We start from the raw sequence: 15,086 nt of genomic DNA, 5'->3' as shown, positions 1-15,086 counted from the left end.
GGCGTGTGAATCATTGGTCATATGTGTCAGTGTTGTTGTTGTTTGAAGATCATCCGCTTTTTGGGAGAGTTGGCCATTTAAGACTTTTCCACAACTTTTCCGTTTACGAAGTAATTATATTATTTGTCGCGTAAGGAACTGGCTTGCTTTCGTACACGGCGTGTTGTTTGCCCCGCAATGGGCCACGCTACCACCTTCGCGTGTAATCTTCGTTAGTGTCTGTTGTTTTCGCCTTTCTAGGTACTGCATCCGCAGGAGCCGCCCGAAGAGAGGAAGCCGGCATCCGGACTTTAAAAGTTATCGATCGCATATTGTTACTCGGTTTGAACTGCAAGCAAAATCATACACAAATGCATCAGAAATTACACCTTGTTTGCCATACGATATTAACGAACACTGGAAACTGATTCAAATTACCTTACGTTTTGTGTGTAGAAATGCAATTGTGGCCACTTGTAAACGTGCCACTTGTTCATGCAACTGGCAGCGTATCGCATGTGGCAAAAACTGGGCCCTCGGGTGGAAGTTAGTGCAGCACGCGGATCACGAAACTCGGGAGAGGAAAGGAACAGCAGCGCGTTTGGCGCTAGTTGCGGCGGAAGAGGGTGGGTTGACGTTCGTTCCTTACTCCCTTCCCGGCGGCGGCCACCGTTCTCTAGTGAGTTAAATGCAGCTGCAAACGGTTGCCACCGTTAGCGGGCGCACTAAGCTCGATGGTTGCCAGCCCGTTCGGGGACTGCTGTATCACGCGTAGTCCTTGCGGTGTCAGCAGCTGGATGGGACTGTAGACGACACCCTGTCGGGGAAAGGCGCACCCCGTAAGCGAACGATGAACTCTAGGGACCCCGTCGAAAGGGGTTGCTTGCAATGTAGCGCCACTTACCATCTTGCTGTCCTTATCCATCGAGGCGAGTGCGAACGTGTTACCGTTCACCACTGTGATAACCTTCGTTCCCGGTGGGTCTAGTGCCGCGGTGCCAACGGTGGCACCGTTTGCGACGACCGTCGCATTATTGGTGGGGGTTTGGGTTGCAATAATCTCAAGCTTACTATTATTATCAGTCCGTACGGTACCGTTCTTCCCGATCGTACCGTTAATCAGTTCTTTGCCGTGCACGCTGGCCAACGTTTGCCCTACGCTTACGGTTGACACCACCCCGTAAGCAGTACTACCCGCCCTGCTACCGTTGCTGGTGGCAATGGTGGAGGTCGTGGTGCCTCCACCACCAATACTGCTGCTGGCTAGGCTACCACCGCCGCCGCCGCCACCGGTACCGTTCGTTGTCAACTGCAGCGCTTGGGCTGACGACGGTGGTGCCAAATGCAGACCGGCGCTGGACACGATGGCCGTGGTCGCTGGGATACCGGCCCCGTTGAGCCCATTACTGACGGCTGTCGATGTCACGTTCAGGTTCAGCGGTATCGTTTGGATGGCCGGCGATCCATTGGCCGTGGCAGCCGTCGTTGCTAGCAACTGCGACGGAGTAATGCCAACGATGTTGGTAGCTCCGTTCGCTGTCGAAGAAAACAGAAATTAGCAAAGCAAACGAATTGTTTCACAAACCTAGTACAACCTACCACCGACGATGACGGGCAGCTGGCCGATGGAAGCGGCCGTCGAACCGTTGATCCCGTTTATAGGAAGAGCCGAGACGGAACTGCTCAGATTGAGTCCGTTCAGTGGGCCGGTGGAAAACTTGAGCGGAGACGGCGACGTTGTGTTGCATGCGACAGCACCGTTGTGCGAATCCACCAGGACGCCACCACCGTTGCTGCTCTTGGTAGTCAACGACAGTGGCAGCATGAGGCTCGCGGTGGTCGACGACACCGAAAGCGAGGACGCCGACGATGACAGGGAGGACGACGACGGCGACGATGATGACGGAGGCGATGTTGAGCTGCGATTCAAGGCCGGGCTGCCGCGCGTCGGTGATGATATGGATAGAACTGGCGAAATGGTTGTTTGGTGCTGGAAAAGAAACGGACACCGATTAGTCGTGAACCGGTCGAGCGGGGGTCACACCATGACCATGCGCTCCTTACCGGTAAGGTGCCGATGGAAGCATTTGTTGCAATGCTCGAGAGTGAGCTGCTAGAGCTGTACCGAATGCCATTGCGTCCCGGGACCAGCACGGCATCGCTGAGATGATCTGCAACGACGATCGTGAAATGGATGAATATCAATAACATATTGTTACCGTAGACCGCAAAAGTAACAAAACGTGTAGGATTGGGGGCCTTACCACGATCCGATTGCACCACGCTGGTCAGATTGAGACCGCCCGTCGGGTTTGGCGTGATATCCGTATCCGGTGCCAGCCGCGACACATCGATATCGCCCATCTGCGTGATCTCGCGCTTCAACAGCAAAATCCGATTCTGCGCCGCAATCTTCTCCTTCGCCAGTCGCTCCATCTCGTGCTCGAACTCGCGCTCCTTGCGTTTCTGCATCTAAAAGTGCCATTCGCGGAGAAGGACGAATCAGTTTACCGCCAGAAACCGGGCTCTGTGCCTGTGTCAACTTACCTGAATGTGCCGTATCGCTGCGTGCAGGATGGACAGGTTGGAGATCTTCTTCTCGTCCGGCTGTAGGCTGAGCTGTTTCTTTAGCTGCTCGAAACACTCCTTCAAGTGCGCCCGTCGATTCTTTTCCAGCTTGTTGTGAACCTCTCGCGTTCCGACTCTGTAAAGACGCGCCAAGCATTGTGTTTCATTGTTTCGAATGCTCACTCAGACTGTGCTCACTTACCCGTTGCTGTTTGAGCTGGTCGTTCTCCGCCGCGCTGGGATGTTTGCGAACAGGGCCGCTCCGGCCGTCTGCGAACCGTGCGCCGATAGGCCGGCCGCCACCTGCTGCTGAAGCTCCAGTGGCAAATGGTGCACGGCCACCGGGTGGCGATTGGCCGTTCCGGAAGTGGCCGTTTGCAGCACTCCACCGTCGATGCCGATCGGCAGTACACCACCGGCCACGACGGACGTAACGGTGGTGCCCGGGCTCAGACCGATACCCGGCAGCAGGGACGATCCGCTGCTTGCGGTACTGCTCAGGTTGAGCGAACCACCGCCGGAAGTGTTGGCACTGTGAACGGTACCGAAACCGTTTGGGGCGGGACCGTTGCTCAGGTTCAACGACGACTGCGAATCGTCCACCGGTGAGACGGTGAGCGTCGAGGATGATGACGAGGAGGAAGAGGACGACGAGGACGATGATGACGACGACAGGGCAGACGACGGTGGTGTCGTGGAAGGGGCGAGCGAATGCAGCGCGGCGTGATGCTGGAACGGAACACCGTTCTGCTGCTGGTGGTGGTTTAGGCTCTTGGTCGACAGGTCGATCGTCATCGGGGAGGTAATGCTGGCGGTGGAACCCGCGACCACGGGAACGTGACTCGCGAGATGATGCTTCTGCACTGGCGCTCCCACAACACCGTTCGACGAGATCACTACGAGTGGCGGCGCGGTGGAATGGCCATTCACGAGCGGTTCATCTGCAAGAGACAAGCGAAACGGACACGATTAGGCAAAGGTAACTTCCATATTTCAGAATAAAATGTTGAGCTAAAAGTTCCGGACAAGCGAAATAGCGAACGCTCTATTATTTTATCGATTGGCCGTTTCTCGGGCACTGGATCTATTAGAATTTATCAGAAAATCTATATGTTGAACACAATTTATAACGGTCCAAAGCCTACAGCTGACAGGTACACTTGTTAGGAAACGTTTACCAGCTAAGTGGTGTGTCAGTCCAGTTAGATACCAGATAACGTTTGCCAGACACGCGTTTTGATAAAAACGTCGCTATTTGCGGGCCACTCTCAACATCCGATGGGTCAAACAATGCAACATAACAATCGACCAGTGACTCTCTTCTGGGCTCTGAAGTGGTTGGCTTTACACGCGGTAATAGGTCCGAGCGGTCATGCCAAAGACGTGTCAAGCGAATGCCCCCTGCCGAGGATCATCATGAATTGGTCTCAACTATGAAAAGTTATTTTTTCAGAATTTCCTTTTTTGTGTGAGCTTCTTCTCAAAAATTGATCCTCTTGTCAAAATATTTTATTTCGATCGGCAACTTTCTCATGTTTCTTTTGACAATAGTGCACGAAAGCCATCCGACTGTTACGTTGAATTCTCGTTCTTAAGAAGGACTTTCAGTCAAACAATGCTTTCCCGTCGCTGCAGACAGTGCGAACTACGTGGGGAGCTCTCGTCGGGCCTTTTCTCCGGCAGATCATCCTGTTGCTGATCGATTGCCTAATCTGTCAGACACGACGACGTAAGAGCGAGCTCCTCGCGCCGGTTAACGCTCCCTACGCGCGCGTCTCGTCTCGCGTCCGGTCCGTATTGCGTTTTACGTTCCTCCACGAGCGTCATCACCGTCGTCGGCCGCGCGCATGTGGCGTTCTGCGCGCCCCATAATCAGTCCGCCTCGGCACGCCGCGCGCGTGTGCGACGATGCCACCATCCCGCCCGCTGCCATGCCAATGTCACACCCGACGGCATCGAGGCAGAACACGTTTTCGCCGAGCACGCGGCAACCACACAATCGTTGCCGCCGGCTGCCACCGTTCCCCGGTGAACCTTTCTCTCCACCCGTCCGCCCGATGGCTTCCCGTCGCCCTCTCTTCTCTAGCGCTCACGACAGAACTCACATCGCGCGCCTCCCCACAGGACACACGACACGGGATTGTCGGTGGCTCCCTCTGTCCACCGCAAATGACGTAACGGACTGCCGCCGACGCCGCGTCGAGTGCTGTCTCACTCCCGCCCCGTCACGGCCATGAGGCACCCGGGGGTGCTGCGGTTACTCTGTTTCACTTCGATAATCAACTTGACACCCGTGCGCCATGCGCCAAAGCCATCAATCCGCCGCCGCCACCACCTGCGCTCCCAAACAACACCAGACGAGACAGTTGTTGCTGTTTGCTGAAAACACAAACTCAAAGTTGAGCAAATATTGGCCCGGCGAGAAGTTGTTCCGCCATTGCCGTCAGAACATCCGGGCTCGGCTCGGCTCTCTGTCTCGCCCTGTTAGAGATCCGGGAACCTTGCTGGAGGTGTCCGAGGTGCCCCCAACGTGTTATCTCGACAACGTTTGTTTTCAATCATCTCGCGCGGTCTAATGATTTTTTAATCACCTCCTGCACCACCTGGCCCGGCTGACGAGCGCCATTTTGGCGGCGTTTCTTGATCGCCAAGCTACTGACCTTCGATAGAGAATGCACTACACTTTTGCCCCTTGGCCGGGACTTCTCCAACTATCGGGAGAAGCAATGGAGGTCCTCGGCCCATAAGTTGATTAGTTTGGTGTTGAAAACCCTCCCGGGGGAGACCTTGATTTGCGCGACGTTCACGTCCCGGCAATGGTTACGGATCCCTTGACTCCAGGGCAGTTCCCAAGATATCTTTTGCCGACAATGAGACGAATTGACTTTGAGGGTTCGATGAAAACGATTTGAATGATTTTTTCAGTGGACAGGGTTGCGAATGTTCTTGGGCCAGGTTCAGGTGGATTGGATTTAATTGGAACGAATTTCACGTCCCTCATGATTGTTTGAAGCAAGCAAACTGTTGTCCTGTCAACGAGCATCTTGTTTTACTTATGTGAAGGTTGTTGGTAGAGCTTTTGAGGTTTGCCAACTACCCAAACAAAAGAGACACTCTTTTTCTTCATACTGAGACGGGATTTTTTACGCGACACGTTCTTCCGGATAAAGGCCAGGCAAAGAGCGCAACAGCGAGTAATTATCATATTGAACAGTCAATTTTAAGGACTTGCTTATTTCTGTCAGTAATTTTAACCATCGGTCAGCATTTATCAGTAAATTTTTACTTATAAATAATGAAAGTGTACCGAATCTGTATACATTTTCAGTCGTCCATGCAATGAAGCAAAGTGTTATCCTGCCAGAATTATTGTGTTAAGGATTGTGATATAGCAATCAGAAAGAGATACAATACGGGCATAGCAAGATTGGGCGGTTTAGATCTGCGGCTAAAAAAAAAGATAAATTGAATCCTGTTTATGTTCGAGTGCGCAACGACCCCAAAAATGTCCGTTTGCCGTTCGGGTTCACAACAAAGTTTGACGCAATTGGCTACGCTGTGCGTTGGCTTCGCGCCCCGGTAACCCGCGGGCGACGAAGACGAACTGGACGTCCCCCCGAACCCGGCCGCAACAGGTGTCCACCACCATACACATTGTGTCACTACGCGCCCCCGGTTCCAGGTTTTACAGAAGCAGCTGGTGGACCGTTTGTACGGCTTCCACCCCGTTTGCGGGGAGTTGAAAGGAACAAAGTTGGGCCCGAGTCGGGTGAAGTAAAAATAGGAGCCCCCCTCTCCGTTGAGCCGTTCCACAAAGGCCACCACAAACACGTAACCGACCACCGACCGAAGGTGCATAACGTAACGCGCGTGGCCACTTAATTCCGACACCTCTCCCGCACCCGAAGGAATATCCGGCTCCGGCCAGGCTCCGAAACAGGATTAGTCGGTGGTCGGTGGTGTCGGAGAGCCTTCTAGGAAGGATGGCCTTCTGCTGGTCACCTCGCCCTTGCCCATCCGTCACACACGCCTCATTCCGAGTCCGCGCGCGAATCGATGTAACCAAACCGAACCCCACGAACCTCTTCGCCCGCCGTGTCCGCGTGATGTGCTCTCTCGGAGACCTCGGGCCACTCCTTCTTGGGCGCCAGCAGTTTGGCCGCCTAGTTTTCTATTTCCTCCCCTTCCAGCCAGGTGATGCAGATTTGGCAGCCTCAATCTCCAATTCCAATGCGGCGTGGCGTGCGCGCCTGGCAAGAATTGAGGCCACCATGAGATCCGGGGCGTCTTCGCGTGGGGCGGGGACGAAGGTGAGGCTGCTGTTCACCATATTTCGAAACAATTATTCAAGTCAACCCCCACGACGGATTTATATAACACCACCTCGTCTCGCCTCGCATCGCCAACCAATCAATGGATCGCGCGGCGTATCCTGTTCCGCCGGCGGTCGGGAAACCGAAACCCCCAGCTGGATGGCAGAAAGGGGGTGCAAGGGTGGAGTGACGCGTTTGACACCTAGCAGCAGCTCGGGAACGGGTCTCCCGCAGGAGACGACGGTGACGGTGCCGCCGTCGACATTCGACACGATTCCGTGACCGTGAGAAGCGCGTGTAAGCATTCGGTGGCCTTAGCTCCACCCGGCAGGGGGGCTTATCTGCTCGCCACATCACTCGTCCCCCGTCGGCTACAAGGGATTCGAGGAGCGCGTGGCATTCGCGCTCTCCGCGGTTTGTAACCGGATAAATGGTTACCTAATGAGAATCCGCTTCCCTTCTCCGATGTGGTCTTCTGGATCCTGTCGATGTTGTCCACGGTCAGTGTACGGCATTAACATACGCTAAGCAATCGTGCCTTCGGGAACAGCCCTTAAACACAAGTTTGTCAATTTTCAATCCTACACATTTTATAGTAAAACAAATTTAACAAAATTTAATAGCAAAAACTGGATGCCTCCGGAACAATCAACAGAGTGTCAGAAATGACGTTAGACTTAATTTCACGCTTTCCTGAATTGGACACTGAGCTGGAAGCTCATTCAGACCCTCCGCGAACGTGGTCAAGTGTATCTGTGGTCCCCGACGGCGGCTTCTTGGAGAGTTTTGGAAGCACAGCTGAATGTAAATTATCTCGCTCCGGTCAGGCCACACTCATCTCCCAGGAGGCGGAAAACCGGGCCAATGATATTCCATAGCGCGCCCGTCGACAAAGTGGGGTCCCTCGTGAGGATTTACCCTGTTTGAAGGAAGCCAGCCAGACTGGACGATAAACACAAGCCAACGTCAAGTTCCGTGTGAAGGGTGCGCCGGCGCCGCCGTCGGTCCACGTGAGCCGGTGGTCCCGAGTTCTCAAGTTTTACCAGCGTTCCGTTCCGTTAAAAGGTTAACTCCTAGTGATTGTCCAACAGGCGGGGTGTGGTGTGCGATGCGCTCCCTGGGGTAATCCACCCAACCCTAGCTACCTACCGGAAGCCATCCCGATACCCCCCCGGGTCGGTCGTTCCCTTCAACGGGAGCTGACGACGGGCTTCCTTTTGGCCCTCACAATTGTTTCATTCAGGTGCACTCTCGTAACCTTTGGGATCCGGCGGCGCGAGAGGAGCGGGCCATATGACGTCCAGCGAGCACATGGAGCCACCCTACATAATTATGTAATCAAACTCATGCTGGCCCGGCGGCCACTGGCCGTGTTGTTGCCGTCTACTCCTGTTGCAGCCCAACAGGGTTGTTGTTTTCTGACGAAGGCAGGTTTGCGGGGGCACCCGTGTGTCACGTGGCCCCATATTTTGTCGATGCCGTTATTAAATGTTGACAGGCAAAACAGAGCGCGCCAGAGTGGAAGCCATCGGAAGGTCCGCACGCCCGCCGAAACGGTATCATATTTGGAGAGGTGCTGAATGTGAATTCTTTAGCCGCCTTTTTTGTACGGTTAGTTCAGAGGGACGAAAACTGCAACCACAGCGGTTCAGGTGCAAGTGTTGCGCACTTGGCGGCGGTGAACCTGTTTTTGTTGATTGGCACATTTTTGCGCCCCATAGCATAATGCGATTAGCCTACACTTTGTGGCCGCGTGGCTTTGGGTGGCTCTCTTTGGTGGACTAACCTGCAACCTGGGAGGCCACCAATTGGTTAATAATTAAATTGTGAGCCATAATTGTTCGCTCGTAATTCACTAACTGCAAAGCTCTAGCTCATATAAACGGACAGTGTCGTTTGTCAGCCCTTTTTGTTGTGTCCCGAAAATCCCTCTGCCGTGACATTCGAGACCACTCGAAGAGCTCTCCACTATCTGCCATGTTGGGTATGTGTTTTCTACGCCACATCGCAATAAGCCTGCCCACCCCGCCTGGCGACCCCCGCGGCGGTTCGTTCGGTTGCGAGGCTTTTTATTTATTTATTATTTAGTTGTACGAGCAGGAGCATTGCAAAAAGAAACAGCGACCCATAACCACCACGTGCCACGTGCTCGGTGAACGCGCGGCGTGCGCTCCTCGCAGGGCGCTCGCGCAGCGCGAGAGAGCGAGTGAGAAAGGGAGAGCTAATTTGATTATCGTGAAGCAACGAAACGGAACCGCTCCTCCCGAAGCCCAACAACACACGCCACCGCCGCCAGTGCCATATTGCATCACACGAGAGCCGTGTCTCCGATAATATGGCAGGAAATGATAATGGGGGCCTCGTGGATGTGAGTAGTGCCCGCTCGCCGTGGGGCGTTAGCCACCCCGCACGGCACGGCACGGAACCAACCCCACCCCGTCCGTCCATTAGGGCTTGATCATGGTCACTCTCCCCACGTCCACCGGGCGTCTTCTTTGCCACGGCCAACCACTCGCCCCGTTACTTGCTGAGCTTTCATTTATCCGGATCACTCGGAGATTAGAGGCAGAGAGATAGTGGTCTGCACTTTTGAAGTTCCCATCTTGCCCATCTCTTTATACCGCGAATAAGGATTGAAGGACTAGTAACATCTTTGAAAGCTCCCTCACGGCGCACTGGGCGTCTCCATTTTGGGACATTCTTCTAGATCCATAGAAATCGGCCATCTCTGTTACTGAATGGAATAATATTGTGAAAGCCGACCCCTTTCGGTCCCCGTGCGTGAATGAAGCCCACCTTGGTTCGGGCTTAGGATCACTGAAACGGCCCGATAAGGTTGACGGCTCCAGCGTTCCGGAGGCGTCGCGTGTCGCGCCCCGAAGGTGCTTAAGGTGCGGCTAATGCGCGGCTGCCAACCGTCACACATGCGGGTGCCGCTTTTTAATCTTAAAAGAACGGACACACGCCCGGTTGGCGGCCCCAGTTGACGAGGATGAGACGAGTGTTGCCCTTCCGCGCCCATCGCCGCAATCGCAAGCCCGTGTTTTGCACGTTTCGGAACGTGGAAGAATTTAGTGGCACGGGGCGGGGTCGTTCAAAAACATGGCAACAAATACGGCACCCCGCCCACCCTACATCCGGCCCCGGGGACAGGTTTCAGATTGGAGTGCTGTGGACAGTCTTCAAATAAGGAACCGGAGAGAGTTGCGCTATTATCGACGCAAGAGGGCTCAAAGTTAATGCCATGCGTTAGCGTAGGGATCGATGACGATAGAAGGTTCTTTAAAGCCAAACACGCTTCGGAGAAAATAAATTTCTACGGAAAAAGCTGTCAGAATTAATGGTGCAATCGGAACACGTCTTTACGTCGACGGGAGTGGATGATGCTGATCAACACATACTAGCGCGGCGTGAAGAACATTCAATTTAAACCACAGTATGTTCAAAAAGCCTTTAAGGCACACACTTCATTCTGGATCGAATTCGGAAAAGGTGAAACGTTCGTCCTTTTACTGCCCTTGAGAATTCATGAAAAACGACAAAACAAGACCATCAACAAAACCTCTTCTAAAGTGGCGTTGCCTTCTTTCAACTGTCCAGGCGCCAGTCCCTGTCTCCCTACGCCTACGCCTTAGAGGGATAAATTGTTGGCGGTGGGGCAAGTAATATCATTATTGCAATACGATTGTGGCTGTCGCCGCAGGAACAACTGCTTGAGGTTCCGGGTGCTCTGCCTGCCAGTGACAGCCACAGGCAGTCGCCGGGCTCTGACGAGAACTCTGGCAATGCCGCCACACGGTGACGGTTGTCGTCATCAGCGCACATCATGATCACCCATTGCAGGATTGCATAACGCTACCGGTTTCAACCTACAGCTTGTCGCTGGTTGCGTTCCCGGATGTACCGAGGGGCCCAGGAAAACAACGCCATTTCCGTCTACCCACGCGGTGCTGAGTTATCCTGTGGCGTCCTCTCCCGTAACATGCCGGATGGAAGATGGACCACGACATGACGAACGCCACAAGGAACGTTCGCCCACGTTCCCATCGAAGGATAGCCACCTAACGCGCAGGTACTGGGGAGCTTGAAAAATAAAAAAAACCGTATATAATTATGGGAACCTGAGACGAGACGAGCGTTATGACATCCATCCTCATCACCCGCTGAGGGGTGTACGGGAACGCATTCGGGATCGTAACAGAGGGAACCCCATAAAAGCGGCCCTCATCAGTGCACCCGGTTGCAGTACACGTGGGCAGTGTCATGTCGTTTACATAAGTGCGGCAGGCACCGAGGGTGGTACGGAGGGGGCCTCTACTGATAACCAGAAGGTAGATTACATACTTCAGTAATACCCGGTGGCCCGGAGATCACAGACCCGTTAGGGTTTGTCGGGTGTTTCGCCCGGCCAAAAGGGAAGAAACTCCCCACGAGAAGGAGAATGAGAGGTTCGAACCAGAGAGAGAGAGAGTGAGAGAGCAGGAGTGGCCGAGTGATTCGCTGCCATATAATATTCGCGAATCTTCGATGGGGCCAAGCACTTGATGGCTACGTTTGATTAACACACTGAGATAAGCGACCGACCGATCCCCGAGTAGTGACTGGTGGGGCGCTGGAGGGTTGGACGAGGTGATCCGACACAAGCGCCGCATGCATACACCCTGAGCCCTTCCGAAGTGGGCACTTGCTGGCGATTACCTAACGGACCCCCGCCACAGTAGCAGCCACAACAACAATCCACTCGAGAACTTTTTCCGCTTTAACGTAGCTCACGGCACATGGTGTCAGCTCCTACCTCGTGCCGGACGGCTGGTCATGCTGGGCAGCGGGGGGTGTTAGAGCGATCCGAAGGTTGGAATGTACTATTGCGTGCTCCAGAGCACATGCCGCCCGACGAGGAGGAGTTGTTCGCTAACAACACCTACGGCTACTATGATTGATTGGAAGGTGCCTGGCGATGAAGTCGTACGTCAGAACATTCTCTAATGTGCGTCGCCAACTTCACTGCCTCGCTCTCTCGCTCTCGTACTCTCCACGTTATGCAAGTGCACACGGTGCAGCCGCAGGCAATGGATGGTGGTGCAGCGTGCGCCACGACGCAACGATTGCGCCGGCAACTTGTCAGAGGCCGATCATCGGACGACCGACCGAATACGAGAGAGAGCGCGAACGAAGTTGTGCAACGGCCTGACCTGACTGCGATAACGATCTCAGCTTTAGCGGAACGCTGAATCAACAAACAACGGCGGCAAACAAGCTAAAAGAAATGGCCGCAAGCATGCAGAAGTCGGAAATGCGTCATTGGAAAAGACGAACGAACGCAACGCAACGCGAACGTCACCACGACAGTCGCCACTTAGACCAGGATCTTCGTGGAACTTGTCGAAACTAAAGAAGATGTGTCGAATTTGTAAAATATTCAGTTGGAGGGGCCCACTGAGAGCAATGGAAGGCTATGGAGTTATGTTCGTACTTCTTGTTTTGCCTTCTATATTCGAGCTACAGTTCTGAGGCAAAATTTCGACTTAGAAGACCTGGAGTAATGGTTTGTCACTGTTGGATCAACACGACACGTAGCACCAAAAGGGTTTCTTCAGGCGCTTCACGAGACAAGAAATGTCAACGGAGCTTCCAACTTGTTGCATTAGAAACGATCGAAGTAACCTTCGGACGCGCGTCTAGCTTGACTCCGAATGCGGTCCTCGCGCGCGTGTCTTCGTCGAGCATTGTGAATCAGGTGATGCATCAGGCGGTAGTCGTCCCCCGGCGCTGTCGAGAACTCAATCACTTGCCAGCGGACCCCCGTTCTGCTTACCCTTCATGTAGTGCCGTATCCACTTCTTCTTCGGTGCCGCCTTCAGCTCCCGACGGTTTCGATCCTGCTCCAGCAGCGATCGCATACTGCGTCCGAGGCCCGCTATGGTTTCCCGCTGTTCGCGGCGCAGCAGCAAACCACCAGTGCCGAGGGCGGGCGGTGGTGAAGGTCGGCCGAACATCGGCCCATCATCCGACGGCGGTGCAACAACAATCGGTGGCGACTTCATGCTAAAATCCTTCGGCTCATCATCGGCCGCCATCGAGTCTTCGCAAACCTCCATCGGCCCACCATCGTCGTCCCGCGGCCGCTGCACAAGGCTTATCGGGGATGAGCTCGTGGAGAGCGTTCCGCCGGGTTCCGCAGCCGAAAACGCACCCTCCGGTCCTTTCGGTGAGGTCGGACAGGAGCGACTCACATGCAGCGGCGGGCTGCCCTGTTCAGCCGGAACACCAATCGCTGCTGCACTGTCCTGGGTGATGCAGTGCGGAGCGACAGGCGGCACCACTGATGATCCGTGGCAGTTCGGAACGCAACGTGCGGCGGCGGCGCTAGGCTGCTGGTTGACTTCGGTGTAGCAACAGTTCAGCAGCAACCGCCCGGTGGCGTCGTAGGTGAAGCGCGACCCGGACCCGGCCTGGACCACGCTAGGATCACCGAGTGGTTTCGGTTGAGACCGATGGTACTCCAAGGTATCGATCGCCGCTGGTTGCTGGGCCTGCGGTCCGAACGGTACGCTAACGGGTGGAACTCCGGGCAAATATGTCAAGCCGACGGCCGGAGGAACCACCTGGTGGTGGTGGCGATGAAGACTACCCGCTACCGATGGGTACACACCCAGAACTGGCGCCGTTGTCGCGGATGACTGTTGGCTGTAGTAGGACGACGGTAAAGTCGCCCCGGCTGTGGAAGAACCCGTGGTGGGGAGCGTGACCCGTGTCAAACCGTCACAGGAAGGAGACCTGACGGCAGTACCGTACCTGGCCGGAAGCGTCGGCCGATGCCGGGCCATTGGATAGTGGACCGGAATGCTTGGTAGTTGCTGCAGCTCAGCAGCCACCGGGAGCGCCGTGGCGTACGGCGTACGGAACTGTTGCTCGACTGCTGCGGCCTGTGGCAGTAGATGATGCTGACTAGTGGCCAGCCCAGCAGGCGGTGACTGTTGGACCATCGGCTTAAACCGATGGTCACCGGCCGAAACGGGCACGAAGGCTGCGGCACGGCGCCGAGCTACCATGAGGGCCGTCCCGGGACCCGGATCCTCGTACGATCTCGAAGGGGTCCGCGCGGCACTCCCGGGATGCACCACCGCCGGATTCGGTGGCGGCGGATACTCTCCGTTCAGATTCACGTTGCTCATGCTGAAGCAGATACCCACGTCGGTGACCATAGCACTCCCGTAGAAGCCTGGCCCGCTGGTGGTGCTAGCTTCAAAGTTGGTCGGTGGCAGCATCTCGGCCGCTGCTTTGACGTTTGACGGCTGCACCAAGCTGAGGAAGCCGCCGCCACACCCATCCCCGTAGGGTATCGCAGGCACCAGGGGCTTAACACCGACGGCAACTTCCGATGGGAGTTGCTGCGCTTTCGACAGGATCGAGTACGGGAAGCACTTTCCCGTTTCGGGCCGTAGCATCGTGGCCCGGATCTGCGAGGAATCACAGCACAGGTCCAGATTGCGGTAATGTTGGCCGTCGTTGTACATACCCCGGCAGACCCTCTTGCCAATGATCACTAGGTTAGTGTCCTTTTCTTCCTGTGCAGTCAAAGATTTCGTTTCTTCGGCTTAAAACTAAACAACGACACCAGAGGCACCGAAATATCACTGCGTGCGTCGAACGAAGGCACACTGGCAACTGACTCACTGGGTCTTTCGTTGTGGGTGTATCACAGACAACAGGAGCAGCTAGACGGGACTAGAACCCTGGAGCTCTGCTGCGCGCTTCACGTAGGAAGTTGTCTAGTGGTTAAACCGCAAGCTGCATCCTACCCTCCATATATTGATGTCCCGCGTCTAGACATTATTAGGACGTGTCACCCCGGGACCACACTACGAAACTGAAGGCATCTGTTTACGATTATCACACTCCGAGTATGACGTTGGCACGACTGATCGCAAAGTCCCTGTTATTTAGAACGGGAATCATAGGCACCGGCAGAGCCAACAACCCGCGACAATCCGAACCGCTAACACTGGTGAGCGTGCGGTCGTGTCGAAGAACAGACCGCGACTAACACTGGGCCATCGAGAGCTGCTACGTTGGAGCCACTCGGGAACAGGCCATTTTCTCTCGCAATCACCGTTTTTTCAATGCGAGAACGAAACCGAACAATGAGCGCGTAGTGGACAATGAAGGGCGGCCGGTTGATGTCTCACTCATCCACAGCTTACTAAGCTCATTCTCGTGAGTACC

At 54.8% G+C, this 15,086-nt stretch overlaps 1 protein-coding gene and 1 pseudogene across 1 annotated transcript; one reads left to right on the top strand and one right to left on the bottom strand.

Annotated features, from left to right (window-relative positions):
* LOC131212178 (uncharacterized) overlaps positions 1-294 on the top strand; it is a 48,535-nt pseudogene extending 48,241 nt beyond the window's left edge.
* On the bottom strand, positions 257-14,377 carry LOC131212176 (mucin-2-like). Its single transcript, XM_058205942.1, has 9 exons — positions 12,676-14,377; positions 2,750-3,488; positions 2,527-2,683; positions 2,244-2,451; positions 2,044-2,150; positions 1,579-1,969; positions 884-1,515; positions 418-796; positions 257-328 (listed from the first exon to the last, which is right to left on the bottom strand). Exons 1-8 carry the CDS (start codon positions 14,375-14,377, stop codon positions 656-658), a joined length of 4,077 nt encoding a protein of 1,358 aa, XP_058061925.1. The 3' UTR covers positions 257-328; positions 418-655.
* Positions 14,378-15,086: the final 709 nt, after the last annotated feature.

This window comes from Anopheles bellator, chromosome 2, assembly GCF_943735745.2.
Source record: "Anopheles bellator chromosome 2, idAnoBellAS_SP24_06.2, whole genome shotgun sequence".
In the NCBI taxonomy this organism is placed as follows: domain Eukaryota; kingdom Metazoa; phylum Arthropoda; class Insecta; order Diptera; family Culicidae; genus Anopheles; species Anopheles bellator.
The sequence above is the reverse complement of the archived record's forward strand: the minus strand, read 5'-3'. Positions and strand labels throughout refer to the sequence as shown.

Excerpts from the sequence above, each read along its gene's own strand:
- LOC131212176 (XM_058205942.1), bottom strand. The coding sequence starts at position 14,377 with ATGTACAACGACGGCCAACATTACCGCAATCTGGACCTGTGCTGTGAT. Across the intron at positions 3,489-12,675 it reads GATACGGCACTACATGAAGG|ATGAACCGCTCGTGAATGGC; the intron begins GTAAGCAGAACG and ends TGTCTCTTGCAG. Across the intron at positions 2,151-2,243 it reads CGTGGTGCAATCGGATCGTG|ATCATCTCAGCGATGCCGTG; the intron begins GTAAGGCCCCCA and ends TCGTCGTTGCAG.